The sequence below is a fragment of the Zosterops lateralis genome (assembly GCF_965231275.1).
Source record: "Zosterops lateralis genome assembly, chromosome: 5".
NCBI lineage: Eukaryota > Metazoa > Chordata > Aves > Passeriformes > Zosteropidae > Zosterops > Zosterops lateralis.
This window is the reverse complement of record NC_139766.1, coordinates 18,441,933-18,459,159: the sequence shown is the minus strand read 5'-3', so window position 1 is coordinate 18,459,159 and position 17,227 is coordinate 18,441,933. Positions and strand designations below refer to the sequence as shown.

The following is a 17,227-nucleotide window of genomic DNA, read 5'->3' as shown; positions in this document are numbered from 1 at the left end:
GATGGAGAGGGGCTTTGGTGGGTGTCTGGCATCCAGCCAGCATCAACCCAATACACCTGGATAGCTGTTAAGCTGGGTTGCTTGTCATCAGTCACAGGCAAAATTGGAAACTGAGAGGGATTTTGTTTCAGGAGGGAAAAGCATAATTACATTTCAGTCAACATGTCTTTCTTAGACAATAGGTGTTGTCAAACTTGTTCTCAGTCTTTAAGATTACAAAGTTGGTAATCTAGTTGTGTAGATACACATTTGTTAAACTTGCAGATCTGAGAGGCAGCTGGTTTATTTTCTACTGGGGCTCTTCTAAAACAGTATTAGATTTTACACCCCATTAAGACCAGTAATCCAAGAGTAGGTGTAACATAATTAGAGATGAAACTTGTGGGGTAGGAAAGACAGAAATAATGACACAGAAACTGGATAGATGTGTCTTACATGTTCTGGTTACATGGGCATTTGCAAATGCCAATTTTTCTCTGTCACCCTTCTTTCTTATAAAGCTAAATGAATCCAAGCTGCATCTGGAGATATGAAATACAGATCAGCAGTGTTCTTGATTGTAGAGGAATACACCTAAAATTGTTTCTGTGGAGTTCAGTATTCTAGAAAAGCTTAAAGTGATACTGGTAAAACTGATGGTTTAGCAGAGAGTTACAAAATGCTTTTGATGTTTTGATAAAAAGCTTGGTAAATGAAGGTTTATTTCAAAGGCACAATATTTTCATCACAGTGAGACTGGTTAAACTCTGGAATTAAAAGAAAACAGACTTTATGTGGAAATTGAAGTAAAAATTGACAACTGTCAGTGGTAGTGGTTGAGTAAGGCTGGGGACGTCTGTGTACTGGGCTAAAGTGAACACAAATTGTCCTGTTTAGATTCGGATAGGAAGTATTTGGGGAGTTGGGCAGCATGAACTGAAAGAAGAGCAGTAATAGTAATTTTGTTCAAACGCTAAAAGGAGGAAGGTTTTTTGCTCTTCATTCATTTGAGAAGATGTAAGTATGAACTATTACAAGTAAATCAGGTCAAAGAGATCCTGAATGTGGGAATTATGCCAAGGCAAATTCAGTTTTGACTTGAGAGAGCAGTAAGGCTCAGGGTAGATATCATCATGAGCCAGTATTTAAAGGGTGGCTACAACATACATGGAGACTCCTGGTTTACAAGGGCCCACATGAAAAGCCAAGGGGTAATGGATAAAAGTTAATTCTGATGTAGTTGTGATTAGACCCTAGGAAAATTTTCCACAATGAGAATAATCAGCCACTGGAATAAACTTCCTGGGGAAGTGGTGGATTCCACAACACTGGATATGGATTCAGGGTATTGGGCTTTCTTGCCAAGACCGTATTTTTGTCAAGAAGGGTTGGATTAGATGATCCTCGAGGTTCCTTCCAACCTCTTCTGTGTTTCTGTGAACTGCATTGCATTGCTGCCTGTCATTCTGGGTTTCTTTTTATGTTTGTGGGTTTTAAGGGTTTTTTTTGCCTACCATTAATGGAACTTGTAGTGGAATCAGTAAGAATCATGTATTTTTTTTCAGCGCAAACTGGTTTCTTAAAGACATGGTGCACTAAGTCAATAATATGTGCAGCTGCTCCAGTAATATTTTCCTGTTGTTCATAGTCTTCAGTATGAGCACCTTACTTTTGACTGCAAAAATGCCATCAAGAAAAGAAATGGAAGGGAATTTCTACTGAGCATTCAGCTTGAACATGTAATAAAGACTTCATTTTCAACAGCAGAAAAAAAGTAATGTGCGTGATAGGCAAAATCAGTCTCTTGTGTGATTAATTTTATACAGCTCCTTTTAGATGAACTGCTAATAATACATTCAAATCCTTAGTTTTTGATGCAGAGCTAGGGTATATTAGGTATCGGAGTAGTGAGATGATACAAAGCAGTGGAAATGTGTTATTGGAGGCAGCTGATAAGGTATTGGCTTGTGGTTCATTACTTCCAACTTTCTCTTTGCTATGTGTCTTGACACAGAGCCTGAGGAACCAGGAACTGGTGCAGACAGTCTATAAAAGTCATACCTGGAAGATTTTTAGTAATAAGGCTTTTGTAAGTTACATTTATTTTAGGGGAAAAAAATGAATGTTGCTAAATACTACTTAGAGGCACTTTGTTCATGTTTTCATTCTGGTTAGTATTTGCTAGTATATATTGAAGATGGTGGTGGGGTGAAGATTCAAGCATTAGTTCTGTAAGTGGTACTCTTGAAGTTAAACCACAGAAAAACTTAGGGTCCTCTTGGTTTCAGTCCCAGCACTCTGAGAGTTCAGGACTCATTGGTTTTGTTAACAGGCTTCATATGCAAAAGTTTGCTTCTGGGCTGGTGGACATTTGCATTTCTAGCTTCAGTCAGAGGAGTAAAAGTTAGTAAATCCAGGTGTTCCTGAGGTTTTTTTTAGGCATTAGCCTGACTTTTCTTTGGAAAAGTGAGTTAAGATGGAATAAAATTCCTGTGAGATTTAGGAGGCATAACCTACTTACTGTTCTGTGAAAATATAGATGGCTGCACTACTGTTACTAATAAATTGAAGGGAAACTGCACCCTCTTTTGCTTTGTTTTGTAAATAATACAATGCTAAGCGTTGCTTCCCATACAGACTTAGGTCTTGCACAAATGGAAATTGACATTAAAATCCTGAAACTTTTTGGGGTCTTAGAATTGCTTACTGATACTGAAGCTCCTGAATTAAATTCACCTAATTTGATAGATTTCCTGTTGTCCACCATTTATTTGAAAACAAATCAGCCTGCTCAGGTTTTTGTCTAGAATCCCTCTTAATCACACCAGTTTCTTGGAAGGAGCACCATTTCAATTACCTTAAATTTGATGAAATAATAAAATTATTTTCCCTATTGCAGAGGGGTTTTTTTTAAAGCTATTTTTACTTAGCTGTAAGTTCAAAATAAAAATTGTTGACTGTCAGTTGGGTGTTAAGGTGACTTTGTTTTTCCTGGTTGAGAAATATTCACCACCCCATTATCTCATTGATCACTAATATATATAAAAAGAAATAATTTCATTGACTGTAGTCTGTCTTGGAAACTCTTCCAAGGAAAATCACTTAAGGTGCTCATGGTGTGGAAGAATGTTGAGGACTCCATGTTAATGTTCAGAGTGTAGTGGGGTTCTTAACTGCTGCTTGATTCCAGTTTCCGTAGTGCTGCAGCTTAACTGTCACTGTTGCCTGTGTACTGTACGTTTATTTTGATGAGATCAAGAGGAAGTTTCTAGAAGATTTAAAGTACTTGAGATGACTGTCTGGGACAAGTCTGATTATTGGGTTTTGTGAAGTACAGATGTGTTGTGACACAGCTTGAGAAAAATGAGCAGTTGCTGGTGTAATCTTTCCGCTTTTTGTGGTCTGCTTGCTTTTTACCTTTTGGTAGTCAGCTCCTTTTAGAATGAGTGAACCATTGGACAAATTCATTGATTATTGACTTTACTGAGAACTATTTCTTACATATTAGTCCTAGAAAGTCTTGTTTGTGAAGAACAAGGATTAATCTAGTAAAATCAGCATTGCTAGAAGTCTCATGCTTTTTGTATGTTAGGTCTGTTTTCTTCTTTAACTCTGCAGCGGGTCCTTGTGCTGATGCGCTGGGCGTCATGGGTCTGAGTCTGGGTCCTTAGATCCTGTTCCTGCTTCCTGTACCCCTTACCCACTGTCTCGGGTGGTCAGTGTGGTAGTTCAGGGCTTTGAGCAGTCTTTGGGGTGTCGTCTTCTGTGCAGATTGTTGCAATAGTCTTTCTTCCAGGAAAGGATTTTAAAAATGAATTTGTTTGGAGTAGATGATGTACAAATATTTAAAGATATGGTTGGTTTGTTTTTGAAAAGTCTTTCATACTTAAATAAAGTGTGATGATCGATTTAGAGTTGCTGAGTCTTTAAAGGATTAAAGATAGGATTGTGCCTTCAACTGTATGTCTCATATTTCTGGATTTAAATATCTTCATGTGATGCAAACAAATCTTGAACACTCAAAGGTATCTTTAGCACTTCCAGACTATTATTACTACAGATAATCCTTTTGTCTTGTGTACTTGGGGATGCCAGTTTTGGTCGTCATCTTTATGTGGTTGTGGATACAGTTAGAATCACAGAATATCCTGAATTGGAAGGGACCCACTAGGATCATCCAAGTCCAACTCCTGGCCCTATACAGGATAAGCCCCAAGGGTCCCACCCTCTGCTAAAGGGCTTTGTCCCAATGTTTCTTGACTCTGGCAGGATTGCTACTGTGAGGACTTGCGTGGGGAAGTAGATGTACTAGTAGTAGATGTACTGAAGTAGATACACTGTTTTCTGCTAGAGTGATAAATAAAAGGAAACCACTCTTTCCTTTTAAAAATTAAAACTACTACTGTTTAAAGAATTCATTTTTACCATCCTCACATGAGTGACAGGGGCTCTTGGTGTTTGCATCCTTCTTAAAGGACGCAGCTCGTGAGGAGAGGTCCATAGTTACCTCTGCAAATCTGCAAATACGGCATCTCTACTTTGAAGTGTTCTAGTAAGTCCTGATTAGAGAAACTTTGAAACTACATTGGTAAACTCTAGGAAGAATGAGTACTTTTATCTCTTCTGAAAGTTGATCAGTAGCTGCATACACATGTCCTAAAGAGTGTAGTGCTTTTGTTTTTCCTTGCTTGCTTGTATTTTACCTTTTCTTAATTGTAAAACTGTCCTGGAACCTCCGGACATTACTACTGAAGACAAAGTAGCCTGTCCAGCATCACAGCTTTCCCAATTGCACAGTATAATCTGCATAAATTCCATAAATGGTGTAGTTACTTCATATCAGGAACTAAGGTCTGGGCGGTATTTTTGTTTATAGTAAATATTTAACTCCTTTAAAACTGGGAGGCTGTTACTGCACTTGAAACAAGGTTAACAGGAGAACAATGGTACTTACCCATGTGTAAAAAAAAAATTTCATTTCCTTATAGTAAGCCAGTAGTGGGCATTCCAGCTCAGTTTCTTGTATCTCCCTTACATTTTATGAGGATGTGTTGGATTTGTTGGCAAAGGACTTAGTTTTGGTAAATATCTGCAGTTCTTAATTGGCAGTGCATTACTTGACAGCGTTAGGCTTACCCTTAAAAGGGCTCTTGGACATCAAAGAGCCTTCCTTCTGCCATGCATTAATTGTATACACTGATCAATACAGAACAAGTATTGTCTGTGCTTCTTTAAAGCATACTCAATGCCTTTGTGCTGAAAATTTAAATGTCTCTTTAAAAACAAGTGAAAGACCCAGATTTGATGCAGATCTACCCGAATTTATGATTTCTTAAAAGGAGACTGTTTTTGCCTTTCTAATCACAGTCTAAAGCAATCATTTTACAGAGCCTTTAGATAACCAGTTTTGCTTTGTATATTTGCTTTAGGGTCTTAGCTATCACTTCAACATCAGGCCTAGTGAATGTGATAAGGGGGGGAGGGGGTCTCCCCTCTTTTCTCATAGTATGTTGTAATAATTTTTTTTTTTTGCTTTTGCCTACTGTTGCTTTTTGTCATGACTTTATTCTCCCGTCAGTGGTTCAGATGGAAGACCTATAGTTGGTCAGTGTGTCTCTTAGTTACACTAGGGAAGGCTCTGTTGTGATTTTTAAGTTGAAGATAATGAATGGTGTTACTCATTAATCTAAATTTCTGTGCACTCCAATTCTCCTTAGACCTTGTCATAACTACTGGTCACCTAGCTGGCTTAAATGTAGTAGTTTTAAAGTGGATTTAAAAAAAAAGGCCTGTGGTGAACTGTTTTGTATGGTAAGCAGAAAATAGGCTAAAAATATTATGGTAAAAAAAGGCATAAAACATCTTTCATCTTCAGAATATTTCACTGATTTTTCTTAAGCTTAAATGGAATTTCAGTTAATTTTAAAGTTAAATCCGAAACACGGGATTGAGAGGTTTGGTTTTGAGTATCCATGTTTATACTGTAAAGGTGTTTGTTCTCATTAGGTACAATGAAGCAAATCTTCCATATAATTGCATTAGTGATACGTGACATTAAGGCTTAATTGGCTTATTTTAAATATCTTGCACATCAATTTCCTTCAGATTGTGAAAATTGAAAAGGTCATGAGTGCAGTTTAATATTCCGGGGTGAGAGATTTCAATTTTAGTACAATTTGTAGAGATTTAATTAGGAAACATGACTAAAAGAAAAAGGATGTTGAATGCAAATTAGGCTGTTCATTAGAGTATAGAAGCTGAAACATCTTGAAGTATTGTGGAAATTTGATTGCAGATTCAGTAAGCACCTTGATTGATTTTTTTATTTTTTAAAGTAGAAATTATTGTAATTGTTCTTCAAGGTGTATACTTAATCTAATTGTCATAAGCTCTCTAAATATGCTTCCTTTTTCATGGAGTTCTCTCCTAACCTTTTTTTTTTTTTGTTGTTGTTGTTTTGCAGGAGATTGATGAAGCCTGCAAGAGGATAAAACGTGAAATTGATGACTTAGGTCCTGAAGTTGGTGACATAAAAATCATTCCATTGTATTCCACCCTTCCTCCACAGCAACAGCAGAGGATATTTGAACCTCCTCCACCAAAAAAACAAAATGGAGCAATAGGAAGAAAGGTAAATACTAAGCTGTGTTAGTATTCTCCTCTGTAAGTATCTACTCACAGTTGCATGGGCCATAATATACGACTTCCAAGCCTTAAAAATGCAGTATTTTACAATTTTAGAATTTTTAGATAACTTGAAATTTGTCTCTCAGTACAAATCTAAGTTCTGTCATCTATCTATATAGGGCCAGGATGTTGTAGTAACAGGCTGATTTGGATTAATGGAAATGGCATTCATTTAAATTTCTTATGTGAAATATGAAAATATGATTTATATGGAGGGTGGGATTTTTTCCATAAGTCATTATTTTGAGATGTTGGTTGTCAGGGTAGATTGTCAGGCAGGTTTTATCTGTTTCTTAAGGTTTATGAGAAGGTGCAAGTTCAACTATGTTGAAGTTCAAGGTTTGTATTTTTGTAGTAAAAAATGAGGAATTAAGGTTGTTTCATTAGGCAAAATCGACTGAAAAGCTAAAAAGCTTAAAACGGCACAGCTAATAGTCTTCATAAAATTAATATGTCAATGCTCACAATAATCCATAGTAGAAGTTTTGTGTTTTATTAGAAAGGAGTGATATTCAAGCTTCTTAAAACTAAACTCCTGCTCTACAGAAGTGGCAGTCACAAAGCTAAGATTTTGAAGGTCAAAGCTGAATCATACTATGTGCCCTAGGCAGGGTTTGTTCCTTGATTATTTGCTGGTTTTGTGCAGTACAATGCATGTAGAATACTAGTGACAACTTTCTAGTGTTCTGGAAGAATAAATCACTTATTAAATTTAGTGAAATTATCTTCCTTTTCCTGTAGAAGTTGATTGCAGAATGCGTTCAGTCTGAAATCATGAAACTAATGCTGCAACAAAATTGTATTTGCAAATGACTTAAATGAATGTAATTGCTTTTATAAAATAAGTGATAGCTGTGTATTTAATTAAATTTTCACTCATGTTTAAAACTCTGCCCTTCAAAATAGGCAGGTTTTGGTTTCCTGCGTAAGATAACAAGTGCAGAGTGTGGTTTTTGTTATGTTGAAATGACAGAGCCAGTACCAGTCTGTGAGAGGAAGACACTCTTGGTGTAGCAGTTGTTTTAGTACAAGGAAAGTTATTATGCCCAAAAGATGCCTGCTGTAGGCAAAAGCAGGCACAGCATGTAGGCAACAGACCTACAAAGTTACTTCTCTTTAACTGCTTTGGCTGAAATATTCTGGCTTCCATGTTTTACTTTTTATCTCCATAACAAATCTAAATATGAGTGAAAGTGCACATGTATTCTAAATTTTTTAAATGTTTAGTTTCAGTTAGTCTTAATGATCAATGTTGGTAAAGTAAAACCATGTGGTGCTGTGCCTGTCTATTTAACAAAACATCTGTTTTCATCCAGTGCTTTGTGGGAATTGAACTTAGATTTTAGAACTGCTGAAGAGGGAGCTAGTAGCTGATCTGAATCCTTTTAAAGGCTCTAATGGTCATACTAGTGTAAGTGAAGTGCTTGCAGTAACTGAATTAGTGTCTCCTGAGCTTTAACTGTGTGGAATGAGAGATGCTGGAAGTAGTGTGGCATTTTGCTGTAGTAGTGATGATAACCACTAGTAGTGATGCAGCTTGACAACTTTGCACCTTTTTTTGTCCTCTTTGAGCTAAGAAAGCAGCTGTTATTATGAGAAGGCTTATGATTACTGACAAAAACTCTGATGAACTAGTAAGAATGTTTTTTTTTAATTGAGGAAGATGGTGACTTAACGTTTCTATTGTCCTGTGTTAAAGGCTCCTTGCCATCTTATCTCTTCTTTTCAAACTGCGTTCTAGTTTGTTTCAGCAGTCTTAAGCATTGCTAGTTAATATATGCAATATAGATATATTCGTAGATGTATATTTTAATATTCAAAACAGAGTTTTTAAATTCATCTCAGAAACTGCAAAACTGAGCTAAAGCTAATTATAATTTATTATTTTATATAGTTTTGTGCTAGTTTCAATTGTTTGATGGTCAGGTAACTTTGTACTTTGATTTAGTAGAAACAGAAAAACACAAAACTTCTTTAATGAGGTATACTCTAAAGCTAAATGTGGACTGAGTAGACTTTTAATATGAGAGTGTGAGTTCAATTTTTTATGAGAATGTATTGAGATTTTGCACTGATATTTGTAGCTGTTACCTCTTGACTAATTTGTGCAGGTTACCTGTGAATGGCATGTACAGTATTTTCTGTTTGTTTGAGGCGTTCATGTCATTTTAGGGTGAAACACAGTAATTCCAAATTAATTGTCAGTGTGTTTTCTACCAAAGTACCGCTTTCAAAATATTGTAGTATTTGGGCAAGCTTAGACCTTGAGAAGAGACCAGCTGAGTGTGATAAGTAGCCAGCTGGCAAAGTGATCAGCCAGCAGGAAGGGAAATGAGCAGTCACTGGCCTTGGCCTCATTGTAATTCTGAACTAAGTATTAGAGGTCTCTCCAGTTTTAATTGCTAAGCAGTGACGGCGGAATGCTCCAAAATTAGGAAGGGAAGGGTAAGCGCTTTTGATGACATGCTGAACGGGTTTTGGGTTTTTTCTGAGATAGTAACGTGATTCAGTGTGGTCACTGTTAGGATGAGAGCTAACAATATCCATAGCCTGTTATGCTGCATCTCTGGACATAAAAAAGTAAATGGTGGTAAATCAAGCCTCAGAACTCTGATAAGTCACCTTTGCTTTAATTTTTGCATGTGACATAACAATTCTGAATGGCTAAGAATGTAACATTAAAGATATGTAAAGATGTTTAAATATCTGGTGGTAGAAAACAACAAAGTAGAAATTAAATACATATTGTTCATGGTTTTAGCTGGGATCTATTGGTAAAAGCTTTATTTCAAACCAAATAAAAGAAAATACTGTGCTGGTAATGTATATAACTTTTAATGTAATATTACTTAGCCAGTTCACCCTGTTCAGGCTTTCAGAAAAAGGTAAAAAGCTAGAATTAATAGATGATGTTAAAAGGTTCCAGTATAATTTGTCATTTTGTACCAGTGATGTGAGAAAAAAAAATTTGAATAGTGGTTTCATAAGTTAAATTTTTTTTCTTTCTCAACTAATATTTGTTATGTTGTTAATAGACGCATAGGGGAGCACAAAACAGTGGATGAAAATTGCATTCTTTTCCCTAGAAGTTCTTCTGGTTGATTTCAGATCATTCTGTGAAGGTGTTGGAGCACTGCTCTGGTAGTTATTGATTAAGTGATGGAAAGTTTACTGGAAGTTATTTGTGCAGAGGCAAAATTGGAGTCCTTCAGGATGAAGTAGTTTCATTTAGTTGTTTGGGTTTTTGTTTCTTTTTGACAGGTTGTGGTGTCCACTAACATTGCTGAGACATCATTGACAATAGATGGCGTAGTGTTTGTGATTGATCCTGGCTTTGCAAAACAGAAGGTAAGTACTATTTTTTTCTCTTTATAGTAGGAAAGTTGATTGAATCTGGTTTGCTCCGGCTGCTCTTCCCTTTGCAAACACTTAGAGGTTTTTTTCCCATTTGGAATCTTGAACTTGGTTGGTTTGGATTTGTTTTAACTTAAAATTTTTATGGTTTACACTTAGTCCATAAACTTCAGATAGAATAATTTTTTTAAAAAAAAAGTAAGAAATGTGAGAATTTTGTGTTAGACTTGAAATACAGTTTTTCTAGATACTATAGGAAGGGTACTTTTGTATTGCATGTCTATGCTTGAAGATGCTTAAGTAAAACAAATTGTATGAAAGTAAATAAAAGTGGTTCTAGAATCTTCGTCATCTTTTAAGTCACAGTAGAAAACTCCAGCACTAAAATGAGAAGAAATGATCCCTACTGTTTCATGTCAGTATTTATCATGTACTATCACAGCTCTGAAGATTGCAATCAGGCTCATATTGTGGTTCTTGGAACATCATAGGGTGTTCAGGGGAACCGAAGTAGCTTTCCTACAGTCAACCCAGTAATTATATAAAGTATGAATCTCATTGTCTTAATTTGGGGTTTTTTTTCCACTAAATGTAGTTTTCTTTATAACTTGGTTTCTTAGTCTTTTCCTTTAATAGTGGTACACATTGTCAGTCTTTTTAACGTTTGCAAAATGAGACAGACACACAGGAGAATGTGAGTACAGCCAGTGTGCTTTTATGAACAATTTTTAAACACCATTAAGGCTGAACTTTTTTCACAAATAGTTCTTTCTACAGAAGCTATTCTTCCAGTATAAGAACTAAGGTTTCTGTACATATTTTATACTGAATCACACCAAAAAGGTCTTAAAACATGGACCAAGAATGTCTTCAGCTGAAACTACTGTTTGACAACTGCCTTTGTTTTCAGTGTATTCCTTTCCATGAGCCCTATTGAGTTAGCAGGGCTGCTGTTTAGGTATTACTGCAGTGGAAGTTTTACAGTAAATACCAGCAGATATTTTGTACTGGGATAGTCTGCATGTACCCTTTAAATACACTTTTCTTTTATCATCAGCCTGATCTTTACAGTTGCATAAAACCTTAATGTTAGATTTTTCTGATGTCTAGAATATGATTATTCAACCTCGTAGTTACATCAAGACAACATTTTAATGGGATTTTTGAGCATCATGAGTGTTTAGCACTCTGTAGAACAAATCGGACGCATTCCTTTTGCCATGAAAATCTTATCTAAAAAATACATTTAAGAACAGGGAGTCTGGCAGGAGTTGCTGTTAACAGATGAATAAAAAACTGTTCTCTGGGCAGTTGTATTTGAAGCTCTCCAGCATCATTTGTAGCTAGGTTTTTTTTTTTCAGATACATACAGTTTATGCAGAAGCTGTACTTAAAAATAAATTTAAAGCAGTTTGGATTGTTATCCTCTCTATTAATATTGTTTATTCTTTACCTTCTATCCCGCTGTGCCTCCACTTTGCCACAGGTGTACAATCCTCGTATCAGAGTGGAGTCCCTGTTGGTGACCGCCATCAGTAAAGCGTCTGCCCAGCAGCGCGCTGGCCGTGCCGGCCGTACCCGGCCAGGAAAGTGCTTCAGGCTTTATACCGAGAAAGCCTACAAAACTGAAATGCAGGTAAGGTGGTGGTTTTTACATTGTGTTTATTAGAATGTCTGATTCACCTTGTTGAGTTCTGTGCTATTAAACAAAATTAGAATTTGAATGCTTCGGTAGTATAAAGTCTCTGCAAGAAGTGTTAAAAAATTTTTTTTTTTTTTTCCTCTCATCCCCCTAGGACAACACATACCCTGAAATTTTGAGGTCTAACTTAGGATCTGTAGTATTACAGCTCAAGAAGCTTGGTATAGATGATTTGGTGCACTTTGATTTTATGGATCCTCCAGGTATCTCTTTCCATCTTTTCAATCTTTATTTTTGTGACTCCTTTATGTAATGACAACATGGAATAAATTCTCTCTTTTTTTTTTTTTTAATTGTAATTTGTAAGGAATGTCTTTGGATATGACACAAAGCACTGAAATCTAGTGCTTTGTGTAATATCCAAACAAGCTCGTTCTTTCTGTGTAAGAGCTCCTAGTAGGACCAGGGAAGCTACTGAAAGCCCCTTGCCTTCAGAGAATAAGACAAAATTCTTGGCATTGGAAAGTCTGTTACTTGAGGGTTTTTTATTTATCACCCTGATTACACATTCTAATTGTGCAAACAGGAACTGTTTGTAAATAAAATGGGCTGGCTTTTTTAAAGCTGAATACATAGTTTGGCTCAAACTGTAGTTTCTATGCATCTTCTAAGTGTTAAATCTTCATAAATGCTTCAGAAATAACTGGGTTATATTGCTAATCAAAAATGTAAATGAGTCAAAATAAATACAGATCATCAATATAAATAGGTGAGTTAGTTGTTTTTTCCCCTAATATAAAAATCTGACATAGTCTGTAAGTTTTTAAATATTTCTACAGAGCAATTAAATTCTTTTTTTCTGTGCAACATGTATGACAACTTAGCAGAAAGACTTTTAGATTTCCTTTTATTTTTATTTAGGGGTTAATACTGGCTGTGTGAGGAATGTAAGATAAAACATTCTTACTGGCTTTCTGAAAGACGAGGTTTCTAGAGTTAACATGGCTGAAATTTCAGGACTATTGATCTATTTAATATGGAACAAGGGGAAAAGGATCTGCAGGAAGAAGTGATATTACTGATACTGAATATTTCACAATGCCACTGCTGTCTGCATTTTGAAAAGCAGTAATCTTCAAATATTCAAAGCTTGTGATTAAGTTTAAAGCTTTTCTAAATTAGTGTTCCCTCCCTGCCACCCCCATTCATTTATGCTTGGGTGTGTATTGGTGGATTTGGTAACAGTTTTGCATTTGGATGCTAGTGAATGGAGAACAAAAAGAGGAAAAAATAAAGAAAAAAGAAAAAAAGATACTTAAGTCTGTGCTTCCTCTGTTTTTGCTGATTCAGACCTGTTTGGTTAATGTGCAAATTTACATATGTTTTTTCTTTCAGCTCCTGAAACTCTGATGAGAGCTTTAGAGCTTTTGAATTATCTGGCTGCTTTAAATGATGATGGAGACTTGACTGAATTGGGATCCATGATGGCCGAATTTCCATTGGATCCACAGCTGGCTAAAATGGTTATTGCAAGCTGTGACTACAACTGTTCTAATGAGGTCCTATCTATTACTGCCATGTTGTCAGGTAATAGCAGGAAAAGAGAACCTAAACAAATTGCAGATCTTCAGTTTGGGGAAAATTTAATTTTCCCACATCAGAAAAATAACATAAATTTATTTTTAATAAAATTAGAATTGCTTTTTAAAACTTCATATACGGGTTCAGTTATTATGGATTTATGTAGAGACCTTGAAGCTAGTGAGTAGTAATGTTGAAAAGTAGTGCTTAAAATGATCTATGAGTTTGCTCCTAATATCAGTTAAAAATATATATATTTGAATTGTCGGAGGTGGGGAATTAGGCTAGTGGGATAGAAATTTCTGTTTAGCCTCATAGTCAGGCCCAGAAATATCATCTCGGCCACTAATTTTTAAGGCAGTCAAATCTCTTTTGTATTGTGCATTCTTCTGCACTTTGGTAAATCATGGTCTTCCCAAAGGGATTAGAGTATAATTTATATTGAACTGTAATCTGGTACATGATACATTTTTCAATCATGAAATGACAAAACTGGAGAACAGTCAGTACTTTCGAATGGGAAAAAAGCTTGGAAGGAAAGATGTATATCTTTATAAGAATTAACTGAGGTGTACAGTTATACTCTGCTGCTGTTACATGAATAGCTCTGTGTCGGAACAGAGCTGCTTGTTGAGAGAGCTTAATGAGAGGACAATGTTACCAAACAAACCTTGTATTTAATTTCCCCACAGTGTAGAACTGACTTTGTTTCATAACTAGAGGTCATAGGACAAGCAGCAGGTTTTAATCTGTTATGAAAATGGGGATGTTCTTACTCATAAGTATTTTTTTGTCTTTGGGATGTGGTAATTTGCCACCCTGTCCACAGTGCAGGTGTATTGCTGACATGCTTTACTTGGTTGGATAGAGAAAAAAAAAAAGTTTTGACTAAGTGTAAAATCTGTTGCTTCAGTTTAGTCTTACAGTATATTTATATAAAAGTTTTTAAGAACAAGTTAAAATGTTTGTTTCAGAGTTATGATTGTTCAGACTCAGAGCAGATGGGCAGGGCAGAATCATATTTTTTTATTATTATATTAAATGGTAGACTTAATTGCGGAGGTGGTGGTAGGTTGGTGCCTGTCTTTCTCTTCTCTTCCCCCTTCTCCCCCCAGTATCTACTATAGAACAAGTCAGTTCAGTATTTTTGTTCATGGCCTTCAACTAATTTGCCTTACTCCTTTTCCAATTTACCTTTTCCTAGGCCATGATACCTTCTTTGTTTTAAACCACAATTAATGTAATGATGAATAAGTTTTGGGGGAAAAACAAAAAAATGGATTGAAGCTGGTTAATGTATGGGTCATAACTAAAACACTGTTCTTAAAAAAGCCCATAGTCCTGGTCTTTGTGTGGGCTGTTTTCCAAAGTAAGCGCTTTAAACCAGCAGCCTAATAGTATGTTTTGGTGCATTAAGTGCACATAAAGACCATCAGGTTGTTGATAGCAATCCATGTATTTAGTTTGGGCTGAATGGGAAACTAGGTGATAGAAAAGAGCAAAAATACCATTAAATGAGCAGATTAAATGATTATACTACATTTATAAAAGCCATGGTGTCATGCTGTGGTATCGAAAGTACTATTACTTTTCAAAACACTGAGTTAAGACAGTGATAGAGTAATCTGAATTTTGCTTTTATTAGTATGAGTTAGAAATAAGAATGTACTTGATGTTATCTCTTTTTTCAAATGCAGGACCCATTATACAGGGTGTTTCACACCTGCATTTCCGTTTTCTTTAATGCATTGGTTTTTGTTGATTTGTTACCATGATTCACTGTTACAGTGTGATTTCTTTTTTCTCAAGTTGCATCTAGTATTCAGCTCACAATATCTAGTGCTTTGGGGCTTTTATGCAAATTTAAGACTAAAAACTACATAAAACTGCACAAAAAAGCCTTCATTTGATAGGGATACGTCATATGGAAAGAGGTGTTCTCATGTGATTGCAGGGCTTCAGTTAATGAGAAAACTAATGTAGTCCCAAGCAGCTGGAAAAAGATGAAGGCTTTTTATTTAATCATTAATTGTATTGAAATGTAACCTCTTAAAAATTACACCTGGTTAAAACCAAACTGATTTATTTTCTGGTGTAGATCTCTATAAACTAAATCACAAAATGGGTAAGGTTGGAAGGGATCACAGTAGGTGACCTGGTGCAACCTCCCTGCTCCAGCAGATCTCTTATAACAACTTTCAGGATTTTGTGGATTGATACCAATCTTACAACATAATAGAATGTTGATAGACCATGAATTAAGTTGGCTGCAATACTGTTTATGGTCTTTTCTAGTTTGTGTCTGGAAAAGAAATGTTAAAACATGATTTTTGGATGAAGTGAGATGAATCATATGTGTATGTAAGAGAATATAATGCTAGTAAAAGCTCATCATGTTGCATTTTTTGATATCTATTTTTGATTTGAAGTAGTGCCAAAGGACGGTTTAACCTTCCACCACTACCGCTACCATCACAGCCTTTAGACTTATTAATACTTTCATTCACATGTTTCTGTATACCAGTGCTGATAGCAATACCGTGTGGGAAGAGACTTGACTGGTGTATTCAGTCTAGTAACAGACTTGCAATAATTAAACCTCAAGTTGGTTTAGACTGTGCTAGTACACTACCGTTTCAGAACTATTTACTTTGTCTATAGGGGCTTTCTGAAGAAGAAAATTTGCAATTAAAGTGTTTCATTCCATGGGGTACTAGCTCCTGGTAGAGTTATCAGCACTGGATTTGAACTAAGATCTGTTTAGCCTTCCAGTCTGTGTAGGTAACCTTGATGGCCTTCAGACTAGAGATTTTGATGCGTACATATAATTCTATTAAAATAATCAGGTACTCTGTAGCTTTGAAATCCTCTTGTCTTACAGATGTGGTTAGGTGTTGATGTACCAAATCAAGGTAGTAAACAGTCCAAGATGCAGTTGGAGGCCATCCTGCCCTGCCCTATGCTCTGTGAACTGACCTAGCTAGGCCTTGTTCCTCTATCTGTGAATGCGTGACTCATCGATATGGGCGTTTGTGTTGGGCCCATACCAACCTTGTTTAGTCCCACAGTGTTTTGTTCGCCCCACGGAAGCAAAGAAAGCAGCAGATGAAGCCAAGATGAGGTTTGCCCACATAGATGGAGATCATTTGACGTTGCTGAATGTCTACCATGCTTTCAAGCAAAGTAAGTCTGTGTCTGTTCTAGTAAAATTATTTGTTATGCTTTGTGCTGCCAACTTCAGTTTCTGGGTTACAAGGACACTTGAAAGACTTGGGTTTTGTTATTTAAGTGCTACTTTCCTTTGGGGGGTCAAACAAAACCAAAAAAACTACCCAAGCAATCTCGTAATAAACTGATGAGCATGCAAACAGGCCAGGCTTTTAAATCAATGCTGAGTAACCTCGGACAGAAGGAAGTAAGTGTTCCCGTAATTAAGAAATATTGGAAGTTTATCTAACACTAATTATAAAAAAATCTGCATAATTGCTTAGTGATTTTTCAGGGAGAGTAGTGCAGAAAAGGCTGTGAATTTGGAGAAGAGTATGTTCCTAGAACAAAAACCTTTTTAATCCTAACTTCTTAATATGGTTAGGAATTCTGTAATAAGGTTTTGGAATAGATTGAGAGGCAAAGGAATGATGCATCAACAAGAAGTAACATAGAACTGTGTGATACATATGTTTCAATTATATAATTTCTGTGGATGGAATTTAGAGAAAATGTTTGATCCTATTCAGCATAGCTGAAGTACATTTTAGCAGCTTAAAGAAGATAAGAATGAACAGGTGAAGCTAGGAATTCTCTTGAAAAATGAGAAAGTGACCCACTTTTTTTAACAGTGACTTATATTGGAGGCAAATAAAAAGATTGCTATAAACTGCCAGCCATGTAGACTTAGGTGCTCTAGTTACACTTTCCTGTTAGCAAACAAAAGCAGTCTTTGTATCCTGAATAAAAAGAAATGCAGCTTAACGCCTCTTTCTG

At 36.0% G+C, this 17,227-nt stretch overlaps 1 protein-coding gene across 1 annotated transcript in view; it reads left to right on the top strand.

Moving 5' to 3' along the window:
• Nucleotides 1–17,227, top strand: part of DHX15 (DEAH-box helicase 15) — a 44,560-nt gene that overhangs the window by 16,662 nt on the left and 10,671 nt on the right. The window contains exons 6-11 of the mRNA XM_083860746.1: nt 6,443–6,610; nt 9,928–10,014; nt 11,507–11,656; nt 11,817–11,925; nt 13,058–13,249; nt 16,304–16,426. Coding sequence (XP_083716872.1) covers nt 6,443–6,610; nt 9,928–10,014; nt 11,507–11,656; nt 11,817–11,925; nt 13,058–13,249; nt 16,304–16,426 — 829 coding nt within the window. The remainder of the gene's footprint in view (nt 1–6,442; nt 6,611–9,927; nt 10,015–11,506; nt 11,657–11,816; nt 11,926–13,057; nt 13,250–16,303; nt 16,427–17,227) is intronic.